This window comes from Oncorhynchus kisutch, linkage group LG25, assembly GCF_002021735.2.
Source record: "Oncorhynchus kisutch isolate 150728-3 linkage group LG25, Okis_V2, whole genome shotgun sequence".
In the NCBI taxonomy this organism is placed as follows: Eukaryota; Metazoa; Chordata; class Actinopteri; order Salmoniformes; family Salmonidae; genus Oncorhynchus; species Oncorhynchus kisutch.
In genome coordinates, this window is record NC_034198.2 from 18,830,963 (window position 1) to 18,850,584 (window position 19,622).

Sequence of the window (19,622 nt, forward strand, 5' to 3'; positions counted from 1 at the left end):
GGTCCCGTTCTGTGAGCTTGTGTGGCCTACCACTTCACGGCTGAGCCGCTGTTGCTCCAAGACGTTTCCACTTCACGATGACAGCGCTAACAGTTGACCGGGGCAGCTCTGGCAGGCAGACATTTGACAAACGGACTTGTTGGAAAGGTGTCCATCCTCTCTAGAAATCCCTTTTCTTTATCCCTGCTTTCTCTCTAGCTGCTGTCTACCATGCTTTTTTTTTCTATCCACTCTTTCCATATATTTTCTTTTCTATCTTTTCTTGTCTATCTTTTCTCTCTGTCCATCCGTTCTATCCATTCTCTTTTATCTCCTTTCCTGGATCTGCTATTGTACCTTGTTTGGAGAGTTTTTCTTTCCTCTCCTCCCAACTCATGTCTGTGAGGGCTGGTGAGAGTGACAGGAATGACACTGACTGGAAGCCTCATGCTTTAAGTCTTAACTAATGACTCCCGATCCAGCAGCTCCAAATATGATTGTCTGATACTCACTTGTTGAAGCCAGAGGAATCTCATTTTGGAATAGCCTAAATCGTATCTCTTTTTGAAGTGCTTTCCATCCATCAAAAACTATTAGTCATAGACACACATTTATTTATTGCATTTTCAGATATTAAAGTGTACAGAGGTTTTTGGGAATACCTCGCAAAGCCCACGATAATAACCAGGAGTTAGGCCTAAGCCGTAGTGAAGCAGGGCCTTCTCTACTGATGCCTCCAGGCATATCTCGCTGCTCTCCCTCCTCTCCTCCTCTCCTTGTGGCCACGTGCCAGCCGTCCCAGACTGAAGTGGAGGCAAAGTCAATTGCCAAACTCTAAACAACCACAAAGACACCAAATAATATCCCTGCTGTTTTGCTTTAGCATGAGACGGCTTCAATCTGGGTCCGGGATGGTGTGATCGCACCCGTTGTTGTGTTTTGGGATTCCATTCAGATTGGCTGCAGCCAAGGGACTGCGAGAGAGATGGATGGAGAGAGAAAGGGGAGATAAGGATAGATAAGGGGAGGGAAAGATAGCCCCGGCTCACACGTTCAACTCTCTGATCCCAGGGTCTGTGAGGTTGAGGGAGAACAATAGAAAGATTGACAGAGTGTAGAGAGAGAGAGGGGGGCAGGTTAAGAAAGAGTCCGAAATGTTGAAAAGAGGGGGTCAGAGAGACATCGATAGAGAAAGAGGGAGCGAGAGACAAAAATTAAAAGAGAGAGTTACAGTAGTCCTGGGAATCTGTTGGCCCCAGCCCTCCTATCTGTCACGTCTAGTTTGGGTTCTCTGTGTTCTCTTTGGAACCTTAATGAGAACCCAGCACAGAACAGCGCCAGACTGGGGTTTAACCCTCGTTTGGCACTGAATCTGTCTCAAACACTCTTTCCCTTTCTTTCTATCTCTCTTACTGTCTCACTTTCTTGCTATCTCTGTCTTCTTTCTCTCTGCCTCTATTACTCTCTCTACCTTTCCCCCAGTCTTTTTGTCTGTGCTACTCTGTCGTTTATGTTCCCCCCCTCTCTTCTTCTGTCTCCCCATTTCTTCCCTCTGGTCGTGAGAACGTTTGTGTTTCTCTGATAAGGCCGATTTGCTCTGATAAAAGTATGAATCATTCTCAGGCCTATCAGTGCTGACTAATCCAGCCTAAAATCAGACCTATTATCACCCTGCAGTGTCCCTCTCTTCCCAGATAACACATGTACTGTAATAGGAGTAACAGGAGACTCTAAAATACAATTTTCTGAGATTTCCTTGTTTCCATGTCATTTGCAATGGTGATGTATAGTAAACCGGCCTGGTAGTCCTGTGTGGCTTCTATGTAAACCAGCCTGGTAGTCCTGCGTGACTTCTATGTAAACCAGCCTGGTAGTCCTGCGTGACTTCTATGTAAACCAGCCTGGTAGTCCTGCGTGACTTCTATGTAAACCAGCCTGGTAGTCCTGTGTGACTTCTATGTAAACCAGCCTGGTAGTCCTGCGTGGCTTCTATGTAAACCAGCCTGGTAGTCCTGCGTGGCTTCTATGTAAACCAGCCTGGTAGTCCTGCGTGACTTCTATGTAAACCAGCCTGGTAGTCCTGTGTGACTTCTATGTAAACCAGCCTGGTAGTCCTGCGTGGCTTCTATGTAAACCAGCCTGGTAGTCCTGCGTGGCTTCTATGTAAACCAGCCTGGTAGTCCTGTGTGACTTCTATGTAAACCAGCCTGGTAGTCCTGCGTGGCTTCTATGTAAACCAGCCTGGTAGTCCTGCGTGACTTCTATGTAAACCAGCCTGGTAGTCCTGCATGACTTCTATGTAAACCAGCCTGGTAGTCCTGCGTGACTTCTATGTAAACCAGCCTGGTATTCCTGCGTGACTTCTATGTAAACCAGCCTGGTAGTCCTGCGTGACTTCTATGTAAACCAGCCTGGTAGTCCTGCGTGGCTTCTATGTAAACCAGCCTGGTAGTCCTGTATGGCTTCTATGTAAGCCAGCCTAGTAGTCCTGCGTGGCTTCTGTGTAAACCAGCCTGGTAGTCCTGTGTGGCTTCTGTGTAAACCAACCTGGGTGTCCTGGGTGGCTTCAATGTAAGCCAGCCTAGTAGTCCTGCGTGGCTTCTGTGTAAACCAGCCTGGTAGTCCTGCGTGGCTTCTGTGTAAACCAGCCTGGTAGACCTGTGTGGCATCTATGTAAACCAGCCTGGTAGTCCTGCGTGACTTCTATGTATACCAGCCTGGTAGTCCTGCGTGATTTCTATGTAATCCAGCCTGGTAGTCCTGAGTGGCTTCTATGTAAACCAGCCTGGTAGTCCTGTGTGACTTCTATGTAAACCAGCCTGGTAGTCCTGCGTGGCTTCTATGTAAACCAGCCTGGTAGTCCTGCGTGGCTTCTATGTAAACCAGCCTGGTAGTCCTGCGTGACTTCTATGTAAACCAGCCTGGTAGTCCTGCGTGACTTCTATGTAAACCAGCCTGGTAGTCCTGCGTGACTTCTATGTAAACCAGCCTGGTAGTCCTGTGTGACTTCTATGTAAACCAGCCTGGTAGTCCTGCATGGCTTCTATGTAAACCAGCCTGGTAGTCCTGCGTGGCTTCTATGTAAACCAGCCTGGTAGTCCTGCGTGACTTCTATGTAAACCAGCCTGGTAGTCCTGTGTGACTTCTATGTAAACCAGCCTGGTAGTCCTGCGTGGCTTCTATGTAAACCAGCCTGGTAGTCCTGCGTGGCTTCTATGTAAACCAGCCTGGTAGTCCTGTGTGACTTCTATGTAAACCAGCCTGGTAGTCCTGCGTGGCTTCTATGTAAACCAGCCTGGTAGTCCTGCGTGACTTCTATGTAAACCAGCCTGGTAGTCCTGCATGACTTCTATGTAAACCAGCCTGGTAGTCCTGCGTGACTTCTATGTAAACCAGCCTGGTATTCCTGCGTGACTTCTATGTAAACCAGCCTGGTAGTCCTGCGTGACTTCTATGTAAACCAGCCTGGTAGTCCTGCGTGGCTTCTATGTAAACCAGCCTGGTAGTCCTGTATGGCTTCTATGTAAGCCAGCCTAGTAGTCCTGCGTGGCTTCTGTGTAAACCAGCCTGGTAGTCCTGTGTGGCTTCTGTGTAAACCAACCTGGGTGTCCTGGGTGGCTTCAATGTAAGCCAGCCTAGTAGTCCTGCGTGGCTTCTGTGTAAACCAGCCTGGTAGTCCTGCGTGGCTTCTGTGTAAACCAGCCTGGTAGACCTGTGTGGCATCTATGTAAACCAGCCTGGTAGTCCTGCGTGACTTCTATGTATACCAGCCTGGTAGTCCTGCGTGATTTCTATGTAATCCAGCCTGGTAGTCCTGAGTGGCTTCTATGTAAACCAGCCTGGTAGTCCTGCGTGGCTTCTATGTAAACCAGCCTGGTAGTCCTGCGTGGCTTCTATGTAAACCAGCCTGGTAGTCCTGCGTGGCTTGTGTTTCTGATATATGATTTAATTGGTCCTCCTCTGGGAGTGTTTACCTGAGGAGAGTGTACATGTTTCTCTGGTACTGTGGGCCTGGCCAGGGACAGTAAGCAGAGGGGGTGTAGCCATTAAAGGAGTCCCGTCTGAAACGGAGACCTATGGCTCTCAGACAGATAAGAGCCAGCTGCTGCTGTTAGGGCTGGGACGGCTGCTATGTCTGCCCTCCCCTACACATACACACAGACACACACACACACATGCATGAACAGTTGGAAATATATACGCACACACACCGACGCACGCTTGCAGACAGACATACACACCTCAGACCCCCCACCGTCTCCAGGCCACTTCTGCCATGACAAACCTCTTCACTCACTCTGGCCTCCTCTCCCCTTCCTCTCTCACTCTCTCCTTCCCCTCCTCTCCCCTCTACTGCGTCTCCTCTCCTCCTCACCCTGGCCCAGGTCTCCTCTAGGGGAGACACAGTGATTTCCTTTGCTTTTCTGTCTCTAGTCTCCAGTCTGCCTCACAGTCCAGAAGGCTGCTGCTTCTCCTGGGGGACCAGAGGAGGAGGGAGGATAGGGAGCAGGGAGAGGATAGTTACCATGGTATAAAACACTTGTGATATGATTCAGACTACTACAATCCACCACACTTCCTTTACATACACTGGTTGACAAATGGCCGAGGGACAACTGGAATCCATGCACAGAGAGGCTGTATGTCAAAGATGTGAATGATGCAAGACTTCCTATCAGTGGCTATACTTGAGTTTCTCAAGTAACAATTGCTTGTCAATAGTTCATATTTGCACCTTGGTTAGTTGAGGGGCTCCTGGGGGAAGCCTTGAATTGAGGCGTGGCTTACTACATGTCATTCCTGTTCGCCTGTTCTGTTGTGTTGTCATCACATGTTAAGGTTAAACACAGGCAGATTTGTAGCTTCAGTGAGGCTGACAGAAATGTATGACTTCCTCAAGAGCCTATGCAAATCCCAAAGTGGGAATCAGCAATGTTAATACTATATTAGAATATGTAACATGCATAAATATTCAAGGAACATTTGAACTTGCATTGTACAAACTTAACACGATTACATTTACGCTAACGGTTGACCAAAAATAACTACGTGAAAGTCACGCCTCCAATCTGATAGGCTGCCATCTCTATATTATTACAAATGAAACCCCTCCCATCACAAAAAGGTTCCAAAGGGTTCCTCAAAGACCCCTTTTTCAGCTGGAAAAGTTCCGCCGGTGTGGCAAGCCAGAAGGTTCTTCCAGGCACCTTTACTTCTAAGAGTGTCGTGAACTGAACAAAGGCTGGGTTAGTGCCATTGTTTTGAAATGAAAGAAACTGTTCTGTACAGTTCATCCATGCAAACTTTATTGTTGATTTGTCTGACTAGTCATTGTGTCAAAGTTCATCCTAGGTTTTATACATCATTTTCACTTCAAATTATTCAATTTTTTTTGAACTCTCAACTTTTAAATGAGACATTTCCCCCTGTGTCTGTAACACTAGAAAGCAAGTGTACACTAAATGTTCATAATATTCCTTTTTTGAAAAAGCTGTCTGCACTAGTGTAGTTCTTGATTAACCTTGCTGAAAAACAGTACAGTATGTTATTGGCACTGAGTACACATGACTTGTATTATGACAGTGTAGCGTATCTAAAATGACCATTATACTGTGTAGAGGGTATGTTGGCCAGTTAATGCTGTACCATGTACACAAACATAAATCATAACCCCAAGGTAATGAATCTCTTCCTGAGGAGACACACACCACACACACACACACAGAGTATACGGAGGCTCCAGACAGGTCAGATGAGACTTGTCACGTCCGTTGACACACGGCCCAATTAAAGGGGAGAATTAGTCCAGGACTGGGTGACCTCCCCAGGAATCTCCCTCCCATGCTGTGTGTACACTGTCAGACCCAACCACCAACCCTCCCTTTAAGCACTCTCACCTGCTAATTAGGGAGGCCAGGAGCTGTGTGTGTGTGTGTGTGTGTGTGTGTGTGTGTGTGTGTGTGTGTGTGTGTGTGTGTGTGTGTGTGTGTGTGTGTGTGTGTGTGTGTGTGTGTGTGTGTGTGTGTGTGCGTGTGCGTGTGTGTGCGTGTGTCTGTGTGTCTGTGTGTGTGTGTGTCTGTGTGTGTGTGTGTGTCTGTGTGTGTGTGTGTGTGTGTGCGTGTGTAAGGCACTGAGTGCCCAGGACTGTCAGAGGGAACCCAGTGGATTTGCAGCCCAAGATGTCCTTACATAAATATTTGACTTTACTATTGTAAGTCTATGAGAGTCCAGTCCAACACACGTCATAGCCATGGCCAGCAGCTACGATTTTCAATTTAATGTCATTTATTGTTTTAAATTAATAAACGTGTGTGTATGAATTCCTTAGTCATTAAACCCAAGTAGCCTTTTGTGTCAAATGTTCCGCTGGGGTTACAGGAATTTCATTGTGAGGAGATGTAGTCTATCCGACACTGTGTTTTTTACTTTGGATAGGTTTGATGTGTGCAGCTTGCAGCTGTGTATGAACTGGGCCAGATCTTGTAGGACCCCGGGATGGGAGCAGCCAAGGCTAAGGCACAATGACAGTGGCATCAGGAGCGTTCAGCCACATTCCCAGCTGTAGTCGGTGAAGGCTTATTCATCTGTAGGGAGAAGAACAGTAGCCTTCTGAAACAACACACACACTAACACCTGCTGCCCTGTCAGACCAACAGCAGCCATGGACACCAGCTACGACCACGTGGAACTGAACTAAGATGTTATAGGAGTCTGACGCTAGCTGAAGGTCCCGAAGCAAAGGCCTCTGTGAGTGTAGTTGAGGATAGTAAACGTTTTGTAGCTGTATGTCAGTTTATATGATCTGAGCTGAACGAGGCCTCGAGGAGTTGGGAATGGATAGGTGAGTGATGATGTGAGTGGGTTGAGTGTTGAGAGATGTGTAAGACTAGCCCTGAATGATCTTTAAAACAGTTGTTGGGGAGCTTTTAATGTCGTCTCTGAGGAGAGCAGGCACACAGCTAAGATTGGTGTGCGTGTTGAGAGAGAGAGAGAGAGAGAGAGAGAGAGAGAGAGAGAGAGAGAACAGAAACTGACAAATGCTAGGCTGGTATGTGGGAGATGGAGGAAGGGAAGCCTTGTTGATTATTAACCAGAGAGTCATACTACTTCTCACTGTACACATCAACGTCAGTCATTATGACACAGGTAGTGTGCCTTTTTTTTAAAGCTTTATATTCCTCCCTTGTGTGATAGTCAAAAGGAATTGTGTATGTTTTGTTGGAGTGGGGGGTTGTGTGTCTGTGTACAGTCAGTATATCAGCTTGTTTGTCTATGTACATGTATCTGTGTGTGTCTAAGCATGTCTGTGTCAGAGCAGTAACATATTCAGAAGGTCTGGGGGAGTCTCCAGTCCAGCCCTCCAGCCTGGAGTCCTCTTGGCTCCCTCTCCCTAGGAGGAGGAGCTACTGGAACTTTTAGTTCCTAGTCCCTCTGTGCAGAGGACATCATTACCTACTGGAGGAGGGGTTAGGGGAACTGTGGGAGGGGCTATGGGAAGCCTCAGTGGTTAGCTCCTCCCAGCAGAGGGCATATCACTCTACTTACTCTCTCTGGCGTGGAGACTCAGAGCTCAGAGCTACATGGGACCAAAGCCTGGCTGTCTGCCTCACTGTCCGACTCCCACAGCTACCCTAGGGAGAGAGAAGGAGTGAGATAGAGAAGAGAATAGAGAGAGAGAGAGGAGTGAAGAGATACGAGAGCTACACCACCGTTTTTTCTTATTTTCTTGTAATAGCTGTTGTGTTGTTGATGACGAGCGTTTGGCCAGTTCTGGTCTCGGTCTCGGTCTCCGGTCCCAGGAAGAGGCAGGGTCATTGAAGTGAAATTGTGTGTCCTGTTCCGTCGCTTGTGCCAGTTTTATTTTTCCCTCCTGAACACTGGAACCATACTGGGACATTATGACTCTACTGGGCTCTGAACACTCCATACTGATACGAAGCAAGTTTAGATCAGGTAAGATCCTATACTGTGTGTATGTGTGTGTATGTGTGTGTGTGTGTGTGTGTGTGTGTGTGTGTGTGTGTGTGTGTGTGTGTGTGTGTGTGTGTGTGTGTGTGTGTGTGCGTGTGCGCACGTGCGTGCGTGTGTGTGTGTGTCTTTTCATGTCTACTCACCTATCGGTAATCAACTATGCAATTGTCCATTCATTTGTCCATCCAACCCTTTGGACTGGCACTTTGTTGATGTACTGCATGAACATATGATACAATGTTTGCACTGGCGTGGAAGAAAGGAACATGTATTTGTTCCCATTGTCCCACCGTCAGTACTTGTATTTTGTTGATAGTGTACAGTAGTACAGGTACATGCTCTTTCTTTATGCTTCATCTGTGGTAGAGTGTGATTGGCGTTGCCTCCCGTGCAGCAGAGCACAGAGACGTACCAGCAGGATGAAGGAGGTTGGATGACAGGTGTGTGTAATTTAGTAGGGCCGGCTGATAATGTTGTGGAGGAGGAGCAGAGGGACTCCGTCATCACAGAGTTGATGGAGGATACCACCCGTCAGAGGTGACACCCTTTCATCACGTTGCTCTGCTCTGTGGATGCTCTGGTGTATAGGTGCTTTGTTATTGAGCCGCTCGTAGAAGTCAAAACACGTGACCCCGGGTACGTGTGTGGTTGGGATCAATCCCATTTAGATTTTGTTCATTCGGGACGTGAACTAAAATTCCAGTTCAAGAACAGCTAAAATCCTAATTGAAAATAATATATTTGAATTGAATTGGAATCGACCCCAACCTTGTGCACTTGTTTACAAGAGTTCTCTTGTACAGGTTCACGTACTTGTTTGCTTTTGAAGAAAGAGTAGTGGGAGGTTAAAGGTTGTCAGCATTAGACTGTGATGAGAGCGGTGTGTGTGTGTGCGCGTGTGTATGTGTGGTGTGTGTTGGTGACCTTACCTGCCTGTCTCAGAACAGTGTGGACTACAGTACTGATTTTAAACCCTTCTAACACACAGCAGCTGTTCGGGCTTCTCCTTGTATCTCCCTCTATCTCTGTTCTTTCTCATACACTTAAACACACACACACACATACAAACGTCTCTCTCCATCTCTCTCTCTTCTCCCCATGTCTCCTGTATATGCAGTCTACTCTTTATCTTGCAACTTTTGTCTCTATGTATATGTCTGTACTGTGAACAATACTGCCCCCTCTCTGAAGGGAATGTCACTGACAGCCAGAGACACAGCCAGAGACACAGCCAGTCTAATGCTTGGGACTTTCTCCATGTCCTGCTGTCACAGTTTGATACACACGGTTTATAGTCAAGCAGCATTTTATCCAGTGATTCATTTCACTGTGAACAAAACGTAGGGAACAACAATACTTGAAAGGCTTTTGCCAACTCTCTTTCTCTCTCTTTATTTGACTCCAGAGCAAATCTCTCTGCACTCGGCGCGGTAATTGCTTACCAGCAATCGCAGGCCAAATTGTGCTTTTCCTCTGTGTTGTTTAGACCAGCAACCGCGCGCTGGGAAATGACCTCTGGGCTCTGGGGGGAGAGAGCGAGATGTAAAGGCTGAAGTCATTGTAGTGGTATGGTCAGAGAGAGAGAGAGACTTTCACACGGCAGCGGCTCAGGGATTTGGTGTTTTGGTGTTGCTGTGTAACACACATTAGGCTTATAGACCAGTTATTACTGCACTGCTGACGTGGGGAGAGTGTTTAGTCTGACATGCTGGGTCACAGAGAGAGAGAGAGAGAGACGGAGAGAGACGGAGAGAGACGGAGAGCCTGGCTGAGATTATTACAGTTGGGGATGTGTTTTTTGTTGTTGTTGTGATGTAATGTTGCAGCCCTTTCATGTATGTTATGTGTTCGGAGTTCCAGTTTATTAGAGGAAGTTGGCCAGTCAATGGAAATGGATGTCGCCAGGACAATAAATGACGTTTGAAATGTTCTCGGTCCTTGTCTGGTTGGCTGTCAAGGAGAGAGAGGCTTGTGTTAGGCTGTGAACACGCAGTTAACACATTTATTTAGTGACCTATGCTGGACTCAAACTCCCAACTCTACTACTGCCAGCTCCATGCTCACACCGACAACAGTAAGCTATGGGAACTACTACGGGTGAGATATTCTAGCAGCGAGGGATAAGGATCTCAGAGGGGTCCTAGGGGACGTGGATATGTTTAACTATTCTAGTGGGGACCAGAAGTCCCCCACAATTCTTACTGTCTGGGGACATTTTGTTAGTCCCCACCAGGTCAAATGCTACTTCTAGGGGGTTGAGGGTTAATGTTGGAATTAGTGTTGGGGTTAGAATTGTGTAGAATTGTGTATATGGTTAGAGTTAGGAACTAGGTTTAGGTTTAGGGTTAACATAACCTTGTTGTAAACCCTGATATAACGTTCCAGTAGTGTCCATCTAGCATGTTAATGATTTTTGACATGTATTTCTTCACCTTTATTTAACCAGTTAGGCTAGTTGAGAACACCTTTATTTAACCAGTTAGGCTAGTTGAGAACACCTTTATTTAACCAGTTAGGCTAGTTGAGAACACCTTTATTTAACCAGTTAGGCTAGTTGAGAACACCTTTATTTAACCAGTTAGGCTAGTTGAGAACACCTTTATTTAACCAGTTAGGCTAGTTGAGAACAAGTTCTCATTTACAACTGCGACCTGGCAGTTGGAACACCAAGCTTCCCTACGTAAACTCTGTGTATTGTATCTCTATAGCTCTCTCTCCCTGAACTGAGTTGTGATTAACAGTAGCGCTGGTGTGTCTGTGCTATCTCTGTGGGGTTTCAGAGGGCCAGTTGTTGGTAATATAAAGCAGGGAAGTAACTATAACTCAGCTCAGAGCCAACTCTGTTACACACTGACAGGCACCACACTTCCAAGAATCGCAAAGGACAGGGTGAGGATGGATCTGAAAATGATTGGCCCTAATGCCATAAATTAAACAGTGTGTGGAAGCAGAAGGGTGCGTGTTTATTGGCACTGTGAGTGAATGTGTGGAAGGCGTTAGAGAGAGAGAGTTAGAGAGAGGGAGAGAGAGAGCTCAGCTTTAAGAAATGTTAGAAACCGTAGTCTTGTTTGGGGAACTCCTCTTTAGAGGAAACCCGTAACTATACCCTTTGACCTCTCCAGGAGCATCGCAGCTGCTTTGACAACAGCTGTGCCGTGGCCGTTATGACTGTGTTGCCGTGTCTTTTTGCTCCAAGAATCTTTTTTGATTTGATTAGACTGATCGACATTTCTGTACAGTCAATGTTAATTGCTATGCCAGTAATTGAGATCACCAGAGCAGTGAACAGACTCTCCTGACATGGGGAACACAGGCCCTTTGGACAATTGGACGGGCTATTTATGAGCTGTTTATAAGATATGAATCAGATATTTAGAGATCCATAAGGTGTTAAGAATAATTGTGTTAAACCTGGCTGGGATGCAGTGCGGTGGGGTACTGATCCCTTGGAGGAAAGAGAGAGGAAGTGAGGAGCTAAAGAGAGAGATTCAAAGTCATTTCGAAGGGTTACTATACTGAAAAATGGTTTGCTCTAGACTTGAACCGTATCTGTGACATACTTTGTCACAGTGTCCTGTCAGAGTGAATGGCTGTGCTCTTGCCATCTGATGTACAGGTCAGGAGGTTACGGCTCGGGGATGTAAACTCAACCAGATGATTAGAGAAGTGTGTGTGTGTCATTATGAAACAGAAGTAGATGGCCTGAGAGGAGGGAGAGATAAAGCCAAACCACACACACACACACACAGACCAACACACACACTACTGGTCCAAACTTTTCGAACACCTACTCATTCAAGGGTTTTTCTTTAATTTGACTATTTTCTACATTGTAGGATAATAGTGAAGACATCAAAACTATGAAATAACACATATGGAATCATGTAGTAACTCCCAAAAATGTTAAACAAATCAAAATAGATTTGAGATTTGAGATTCTTCAAATAGCCACACTTTACCTTGATGACAGCTTTGCACACTCTTGGCATTCTCTCAACAAAAAACGTTTCATCGGTAGTGTCCACCACTCCTCAAACATCGCTCGGTATGTGTCACAGTGTTCCCTAGGTGAATTGATAAAACAGATCTCTGAGACTACGTAGCAGCTCTGTCCAGTCAACGGTCCACTCCAACCCCAGAGCAGCTAAAGAGTGATAAGCCTTAAGAGAAACACAACGAGAATCAGTAGATCCACATAAGAAAGAACACATCATACCACAATATCAGCTGGAGGGTGCCACTGTGAGACCCTCCAGCTGAGGTTATGGGCCAGTGTGTTTGTCAGAACACAGAGAGACGCACACCCTGACAGACCACACACTGCCTAGCAGATCTGTTTAAAGGCCAGGAGCTGTGTTCATCATTCCCTGCATCCTGTTCACAGAAATATTTGTCAGCCCACAGTGCCATTTCTTCCTTGTTTTGTTAGTCTGTGCAACTCTTCTACGTCATTGGCACACAGAGAGATTGGCATGAAGCTTGTTTTGAGGACGGGAGCATCAGAACTTTGACAACTTTGAAACAGTGGTGTGTTCTATCACTGAAACTTCGTTGATGTTGCTTCATGAAACTGTCAAACCCGATTCTCTAACCGTCACACAACCATAACTATACTTTCTCTGCTGCTATGGTACTCATCTGACATTAGTAGCATACTCAGTCTCTCTACCCCTCCTCTGTATCTCCTTCCCTCGCCCTTTTCTGCCCTTCCCTCATCTCTCTGTCTCCCTCCCTCCCTCATCTCTCTGTCTCCCTCCCTCCCTCCCTCATCTCTCTCTCTGTCTCCCTCCCTTCTCCATCTCTCCCCCTATAGTTCTGCAGTTAAGACTTCAGCAGAGGAGGACTCGAGAGCAGCTTGCAGACCAAGGCATCATGCCTCGTGAGTAACACTCTTTTACACACGAAGTCATGCACATGTGTACACACACACACACACACACACACACACACACACACACACACACACCGCTCATAAGTGTGTGTGACACCATGTACTGCATCACTATAGAGAGTGAGAGAGAAAGAGCGAGAGAAAAAGAGAGATTTAACTTGCAACTGACAGCGGCGATGAAACACGACACGCTACATGGGCCTCGCTTCTACGAGCTGACACACTTACCTCATGATAACACAACGTAGTCCTTAACACTGTAACCAGAGACCCATCTATCCTGATAACACAATGTTTAAGCTAGGATCTAAACCTCTAACCCCATAATATGTTATAGCGGATATATGATCACCTCTGTGATCTATGTGGAAGCCATGAATCATCTTGCACAGTGAGACAGTAAGGGAGTATCCGACAGACAGGCAGGCAGCGAGACAGGTAGGTAGAAAAGGGCACACACAAACACACACACATACACACACACGAAACCGGTATATTTCATCTGCTCATAAAAGTAGGGCTACATTACAAACTGGCTAACGTCTGTGAGAGAAGCCAGTCGCGAGTCATCTCCACTATACAGTCCAGAGTTGTAGCCTGTGTGAGTGCACTTGTATGAGTATTTATAAACCGGCTGCAGGCTGGGGTTAGGGGGTTGTAGTGTAGTAGGGAGGGTTGTTGACTGCTATCTCTCTGGCATGGTTTGACATTCGTTTCACTGGGGCTCCAGCAGTGAGATAACCAGTGGTAAGTGTGTGTGCAGGGGGAATTCAACCCAGAGGCCTAGCACTGCCACAGTGTGTGTGTGTGTGTGTGTGTGTGTGTGTGTGTGTGTGTGTGTGTGTGTGTGTGTGTGTGTGTGTGTGTGTGTGTGTGTGTGTGTGTGTGTGTGTGTGTGTGTGTGTGTGTGTGTGTGTGTGGAGGGGGGGGGCCTGCCCATGAATGTGTGTTAATAGACGGCACTCAGAGAAATCTTCAAAAAACCTTTCCATGTGTACTGCGGACCTCTCGCATACAATCAGCAGATAAACGGCCAATCGAAAAATTCTTCTGAAATAGTATTTGCCCTGTCGACCAATCACGTTTCCCCTAGCTGCTTTATCTCCGGCAGACTCCCAGAAACTGATAGGCCATGCTGGGCCTCTGGATTCCGTTCCCTCGCACACTTACCACTGGTTGCACACACACACAAACACACACAATGTATTATCCTTCACAGGACAAGGGACTAGGCAGCCAAATCCAAGCCTCTCACAGTGTGATGGAGAGAGAATGTGATTTCTCATTCTGTGCAGTTTTATTATGTAAATAAGGCTCATATTTAATCATATTGTTTTTCAATGTCAATCATTTTTGACAGAATACCATTATCAGTATTGTGTGCACAAGTGTGTGCGTGTGTGATTGCATGTGTGTGTGTGAGATGGACACGGCGTAGGGTGTGTGTATATATTACCCAGGGAACATCTGGTGTTTATTAGTATCCCAGAGTGCTGCTTCGGCCTCTCAGGGCTCTCTGGCTTGTGGCTGGCTGAGGAAGAGTCCACACACTTGCACTCACCCACACACACCCACCCACCCACCCACGCACGCACGCGCACACACACACAAACAAACACACACACACACACACACACACACACACACACACACACACACACACACACACACACACACACACACACACACACACACACACACACACACATAGAGTGAGACACTGCCTCTCAATCTGACGTGTGGTTGGCAGAGAAGGAAGGGTCCACATACACACACACACACTCTCTAAGTCCTCTACTCCTCTAACACGATAAGTGTGTCGTTTCACCACAAATCTCCATTTCCCTAGATGTGGAACTTTGTCTTTATTCCATAGGGCCAATGGAAAAACTATGATTAGTACTGTATAGTTTATTCTACTGCGTTAATAGCACCATATACTGCACATAGGATCGGGATCTGAAGTGAGGTTTAAATTCGACAGAAAGTAAATAGCGGGTTTTAGTTTAGCTTTAGGATGTTTTGACTTGGTGCCAACTGTAAAGTAGACTGACTCCTACCACAGGGTATGTTTCTATAAGATATAATAGTCTGGAGAGCTGTGTAAAAACACTAATGCCCTGCTGTGTTGTTATTCGGTGTCTGGACAGTGCTTAAATTGTTGCATTTGGAGAGTGATGTAATCTGCAGCTCTAACGTCACGGAGAGTGTTGTTATATGTTGTTTGTACAGACTTTATATTACGTGGAGAGTTGATATGAAGGAGCTGTGTTGTGCTGGAGATTCTTTTATGTGGTCTTCATGCATCTCTATAAAGCTTCTGCAGCCCTTATGTCAGGCTAGAATCATGTGCGAGTCAGAGTGAGAGTAGCGGACACAGTGAGTGACAGGCCGGGGCAGATGGTGTATTAGCAGACGGTGATCTCACCATCGCATCCCATGTGGCTGGTTAGCAACATGACCACTGCTATGCCAGGACAAACCATGCCAGGACAGACCAGGCCAGCAGGTGATCCCTGTACCCTCTAGGGAAGGACACAGAAGGCCCTAGTCAATTGCTCATACATCTTTCCTTCCTTCCTTCGTTCTACCTTTCCTTTCTTACAGCCTACCTTCACAGCAAAATCGCCCGTGTTCATATCCTGGTGAGGGCAGTTTTGGTGATGATGTGGTGTTACTTTGTGCCACTATGAATGCCCCCTGGTATTGCTTTTTATGATGTTGTTAAAAAATACTGTTGTTCAATCAGGGTGTCAAATTGGCCAGTGTTACCCAGTGTTGGATTTTCAGTGTAACATTTCTAGAGTTCAGTTGTTAAATTGACTCTGTAAGTGTTAAATTAACACTCATTGATGTAAAAGAATGCCAGTGTTGGTGTTAATAACCAGTGTTAAACCACAACCATGACCATCATTATTATATTTCTCAGCATGGTCTGTTGCTGGTTGATTATTACAATGGTTTGTTTCAATATCTATGTTTTTGCATGTACATTGATTGATTGATTGATTAATCTTATGCTAGTCAAATATAAATAACATACATTTTGATAAACAAATCCAATGTTACTTGGATGTATTGCACCCGTTACTGAACTGGTTGTTCCAGTTTAAATGCTTTAAGTAGTCTCATGTCTTAGTCTTCCCAACCCAGCAGCCATTCTTAATGTTGGATATCCCCACTCTGGCTGGATTTCAAAAGGAATTACACATCACAGCATAATGTGACTTGCAGGCCTGATGTGACCTGTAAACCATGAGTTGCAGGCCATTGTATTAGGGTAAAACTAGGCCTTATAAATGATGTGTTGTTTTGGAATACAATTTCATGATAACATATTCATTTAGGATCACACTTGGTGAAGGCCACTGGACTGAAAATGGATGAATGAAACAACCATGTCTCTGTCACAAATACAGTCATGGGTGGTAACTCTACAAGTCACTCAAAAGGCAAGACACTCTGGGAAATATGCAATTAACACTGAAAAGTGTGGACCCATATAGACAATGAACCGGTGTTAAACTTAACACTCTCTGTGGATTTAACACTGGAGAATTTGCTGTAAGGTATCAGTGAACACCATACGTGTACCTCAGTACTGTAGCCAGACATTTGTTGCAATTATGCAAGTCTACACATTTATTTCATGGGGCAAAGATAAAAATGTTCCGTTTTAATGGTAATTCAAGCTAAAATACAGGTGTGTTGACTTGTATGCTAAATGAACAACTGAGGTAGGGAGTAGCATGGTACATATAGCCATAGAAGCACAGTGACATATGCCTCAATGCGGTCATATTTATGGCTTATTGCGGGTCTTGCTTTCAGTTAGTTATGTTTTGACGTTCCCAGGAGAGGGAACGTCATTCCAGCACTGCTTGCTAGGAATTCTATCTGATGGTGTTTGCATATTTAGGTAAAAAGACAAATTTTGTTTGAAAAGGTGGGTGGAGTACTGAAAAATCTGCATTTAAGTACAAATACTGTCACCTAGATTGTAATTTACTCAAGTAAAAGTAAAAGTAGCCCTCTTAAGAATCTACTCAAGTAAGAGTGAAAAAGTATCCGGCCAGAAAACGACTTACAATTCATGACCACAAACATGTGGACACCTGCTTGTCGAACATCTCATTCCAAAATCATGAGCATTAATATGGAGTTGGTTCCTCCTTTGCTGCTATAACAGCCTCCACTCATCTGTGAAGGCTTTCCACTAGATGTTGGAACATTCCTGCGGGAACTTGCTTCCATTCAGCGACAAGAGCATTAGTGAGGTCGGGCACTGATGTTGGGCGGTTAGGCCTTGCTTACAGTTGGCGTTCCATTTCATCCCAAAGGTGTGTGATGGGGTTGAGGTCAGGGCTCTATGCACACCAGTCAATTTCTTCCACACTAAACTCTGAAAAAAAATATCTGTATGGACCTCGCTTTCTGCACCGGGGCATTGTCATGGAAACAGGAAAGGGCCTTCCCCAAACTGTTGCCACAAAGTTGGAAGCATAGAATCGTCTAGAATGCCATTGTATGCTGTAGCGTTAATATTTCCCTTCACTGGAGCTAAGGGGCTTAGCCCGAACCATGAAAAACAGCCCCACACCATTATTCCTCCTCCACCCAATTTTACAGTTGGCACTATGCATTCGGTCATGTAGCGTTCTCCTGGCAAACCCAAATTCGTCCGTCGGACTGCCAGACGGTGAAGCATGATTCATCACTCCAGAGAAAGCGTTTCCACTGCTCCAGAGTCTAATGGCGGTGAACTTTACACCACTCCAGCCAATGCTTGGCATTGCGCACGGTGATCTTAGGCTTGTCTGAGGCTGCTCGGCCATGGAAACCCATTTCATGAAGCTCCCGACAAACAGTTATTGTGCTGACATTGCTTCCAGAGGAAGTTTGGAACTCAGTAGTTAGTGTTGCAACCGAGGACAGATGATTTTTTCACGCTTCAGCACTCGGCGGTCCCGTTCAGTGAGCTTGTGTGGCCTACCACTTGGCGGCTGAGCCGTTGTTGCTCCTAGACTTTTCCATTTCACAATAACAGCACTTACAGTTGATCGGGGCAGCTCTAGCAGGGCAGAAATTTGACAAATTGACTTGTTGGGAAGGTGACATCCTGTGACGGTGCCACGTTGAAAGTCACTGAGCTCTTCAGTAAGGCCATTTTATTGCCAATGTTTGTCTATGGAGATTGCATGGCCGTGTGCTCTGTTTTATGCACCTGTGAGCAACAGTTGTGGCGGAAATAGCCGAATCGACTAAATTGAAGGTGTGTCCACATACTTTTGTGTATATATAGTGTAAGTACTAGCTACAAATCACATTTTTTACACCTGGTAAACTGTGACAGCAAACATAAAGAACAACCACTTAGTGTAATCTTGTGGACCCCAGGAAGAGTAGCGGCTGCGTTAGCGGCTAAATTACAGATGTCCTCCCTCCAACACAGGTAGTCTCCAATGAAGACTGACACCAAAACAAAGTCCATAGGCTATACAGTTTCAATGATGGTCCTTTTCAAAGTTGTCTTAGTATTTACTGTATCAGTGTGTTCAATTTCATTAAAAAAAAGGTAATTGGTACTCAAAGAGTTTGGAATCAAAATTTCAATAGCATGAATGAACATTTATTTCACAATAGAATTTCAAGTACATGAATGCGTACTAAAAGGATTTACACCAAGTGTGATGTACCTATCATTTTGTACTCAGAATGGAAGACCAAGGAGGATCAGGTAGATGTTACAACAGCCAAACAAAATCGAAATGTCACTATCAATCATGTTACTAGTATGCAAAAAAGAGACACATTTCAGCATGGGATTAAACATCAAGGTAGGTATTCAGGTAAGAATCATGTGGGTTATAAATGATCAAGCAGTGCAGATATCAATTGCCGAAGTCAACTCAATCATCTTTTTCCTGCCAAGGTAGGATTTACCCTCTGTCCTCCTTCTCTTCTTCTTCTTCTTCTGCTTCTACACCTGCATTGCTTGCTGTTTGGGGTTTTAGGCTGGGTTTCTGTACAGCACTTTGAGATATCAGCTGATGTACGAAGGGCTATATAAATAAATTTGATTTGATTTGATTTGATTCTCTTCCCAACCGCTCCTTTACACTTTGAAGGGTCTTTCATTTTCTTGGCTGGCCCATTCTCCTCCCCTTTAGTTTAAATGTACTGAAGTACATGTAAACACATTACTTGTAGCGTGTTACTACCCGGGCCCACCCGCATAAAAAAAAATATTTGTATAATATTACTTTTTGCCCAATTTGATTGGGTGGGCGGATGGGCCCGGACCCACCCCGTACCTACGTGGCTGATGTACCTTTAACACTGACCTAGTGTAAAAATCTAATTCTAAGGTGTTGAATGCAAGGTATTAGTGAAACCCATACCAGTGTACCTTTAACACTGAGTTAGTGTACCATTTTAATGCCACTGGTGTTGGTGTTAAAAGCTAAACACTTTCTGGTGGTGCCCATATAAACACTTCAAAAGTGTTAGATTTAACACCCACTTGTTCAATTTACCGATCAGATTTCATTGTGTTCTTTTCTAATCTTCACTTTTTTGTCTTTTAGGCATGTGTCTGGATATTCTCTCCTGAAGGTCATTTAACTCTTAAAGTAGTCCAGTAGTTTCTCTATTTGGAAAGGATATTGATCAGTGATTGTAACCAATAGCCGTACTCTGGACTAGATAGATGTAACTATAATCTGTGGTCTGTACAAAATGATGACTCTGTGGCTCGGCAGATGTAAACGTATAACTGTTG

General features: G+C 45.3%; 1 protein-coding gene across 8 annotated transcripts in view; it reads left to right on the top strand.

The window, feature by feature from the left end:
- Nucleotides 1-19,622, top strand: part of myocd (myocardin) — a 146,478-nt gene that overhangs the window by 107,705 nt on the left and 19,151 nt on the right. For 5 of the 8 annotated variants that reach the window (XM_020460896.2, XM_031804552.1, XM_031804553.1 and 2 more), the window contains exon 5: nucleotides 12,764-12,829. In XM_020460896.2, coding sequence (XP_020316485.1) covers nucleotides 12,764-12,829 — 66 coding nt within the window. Of the gene's footprint in view, nucleotides 1-7,535; nucleotides 7,933-12,763; nucleotides 12,830-19,622 lie in introns of those variants that run through there. The other 3 variants (XM_020460898.2, XM_031804557.1, XM_031804558.1) reach the window with 2 other exon arrangements.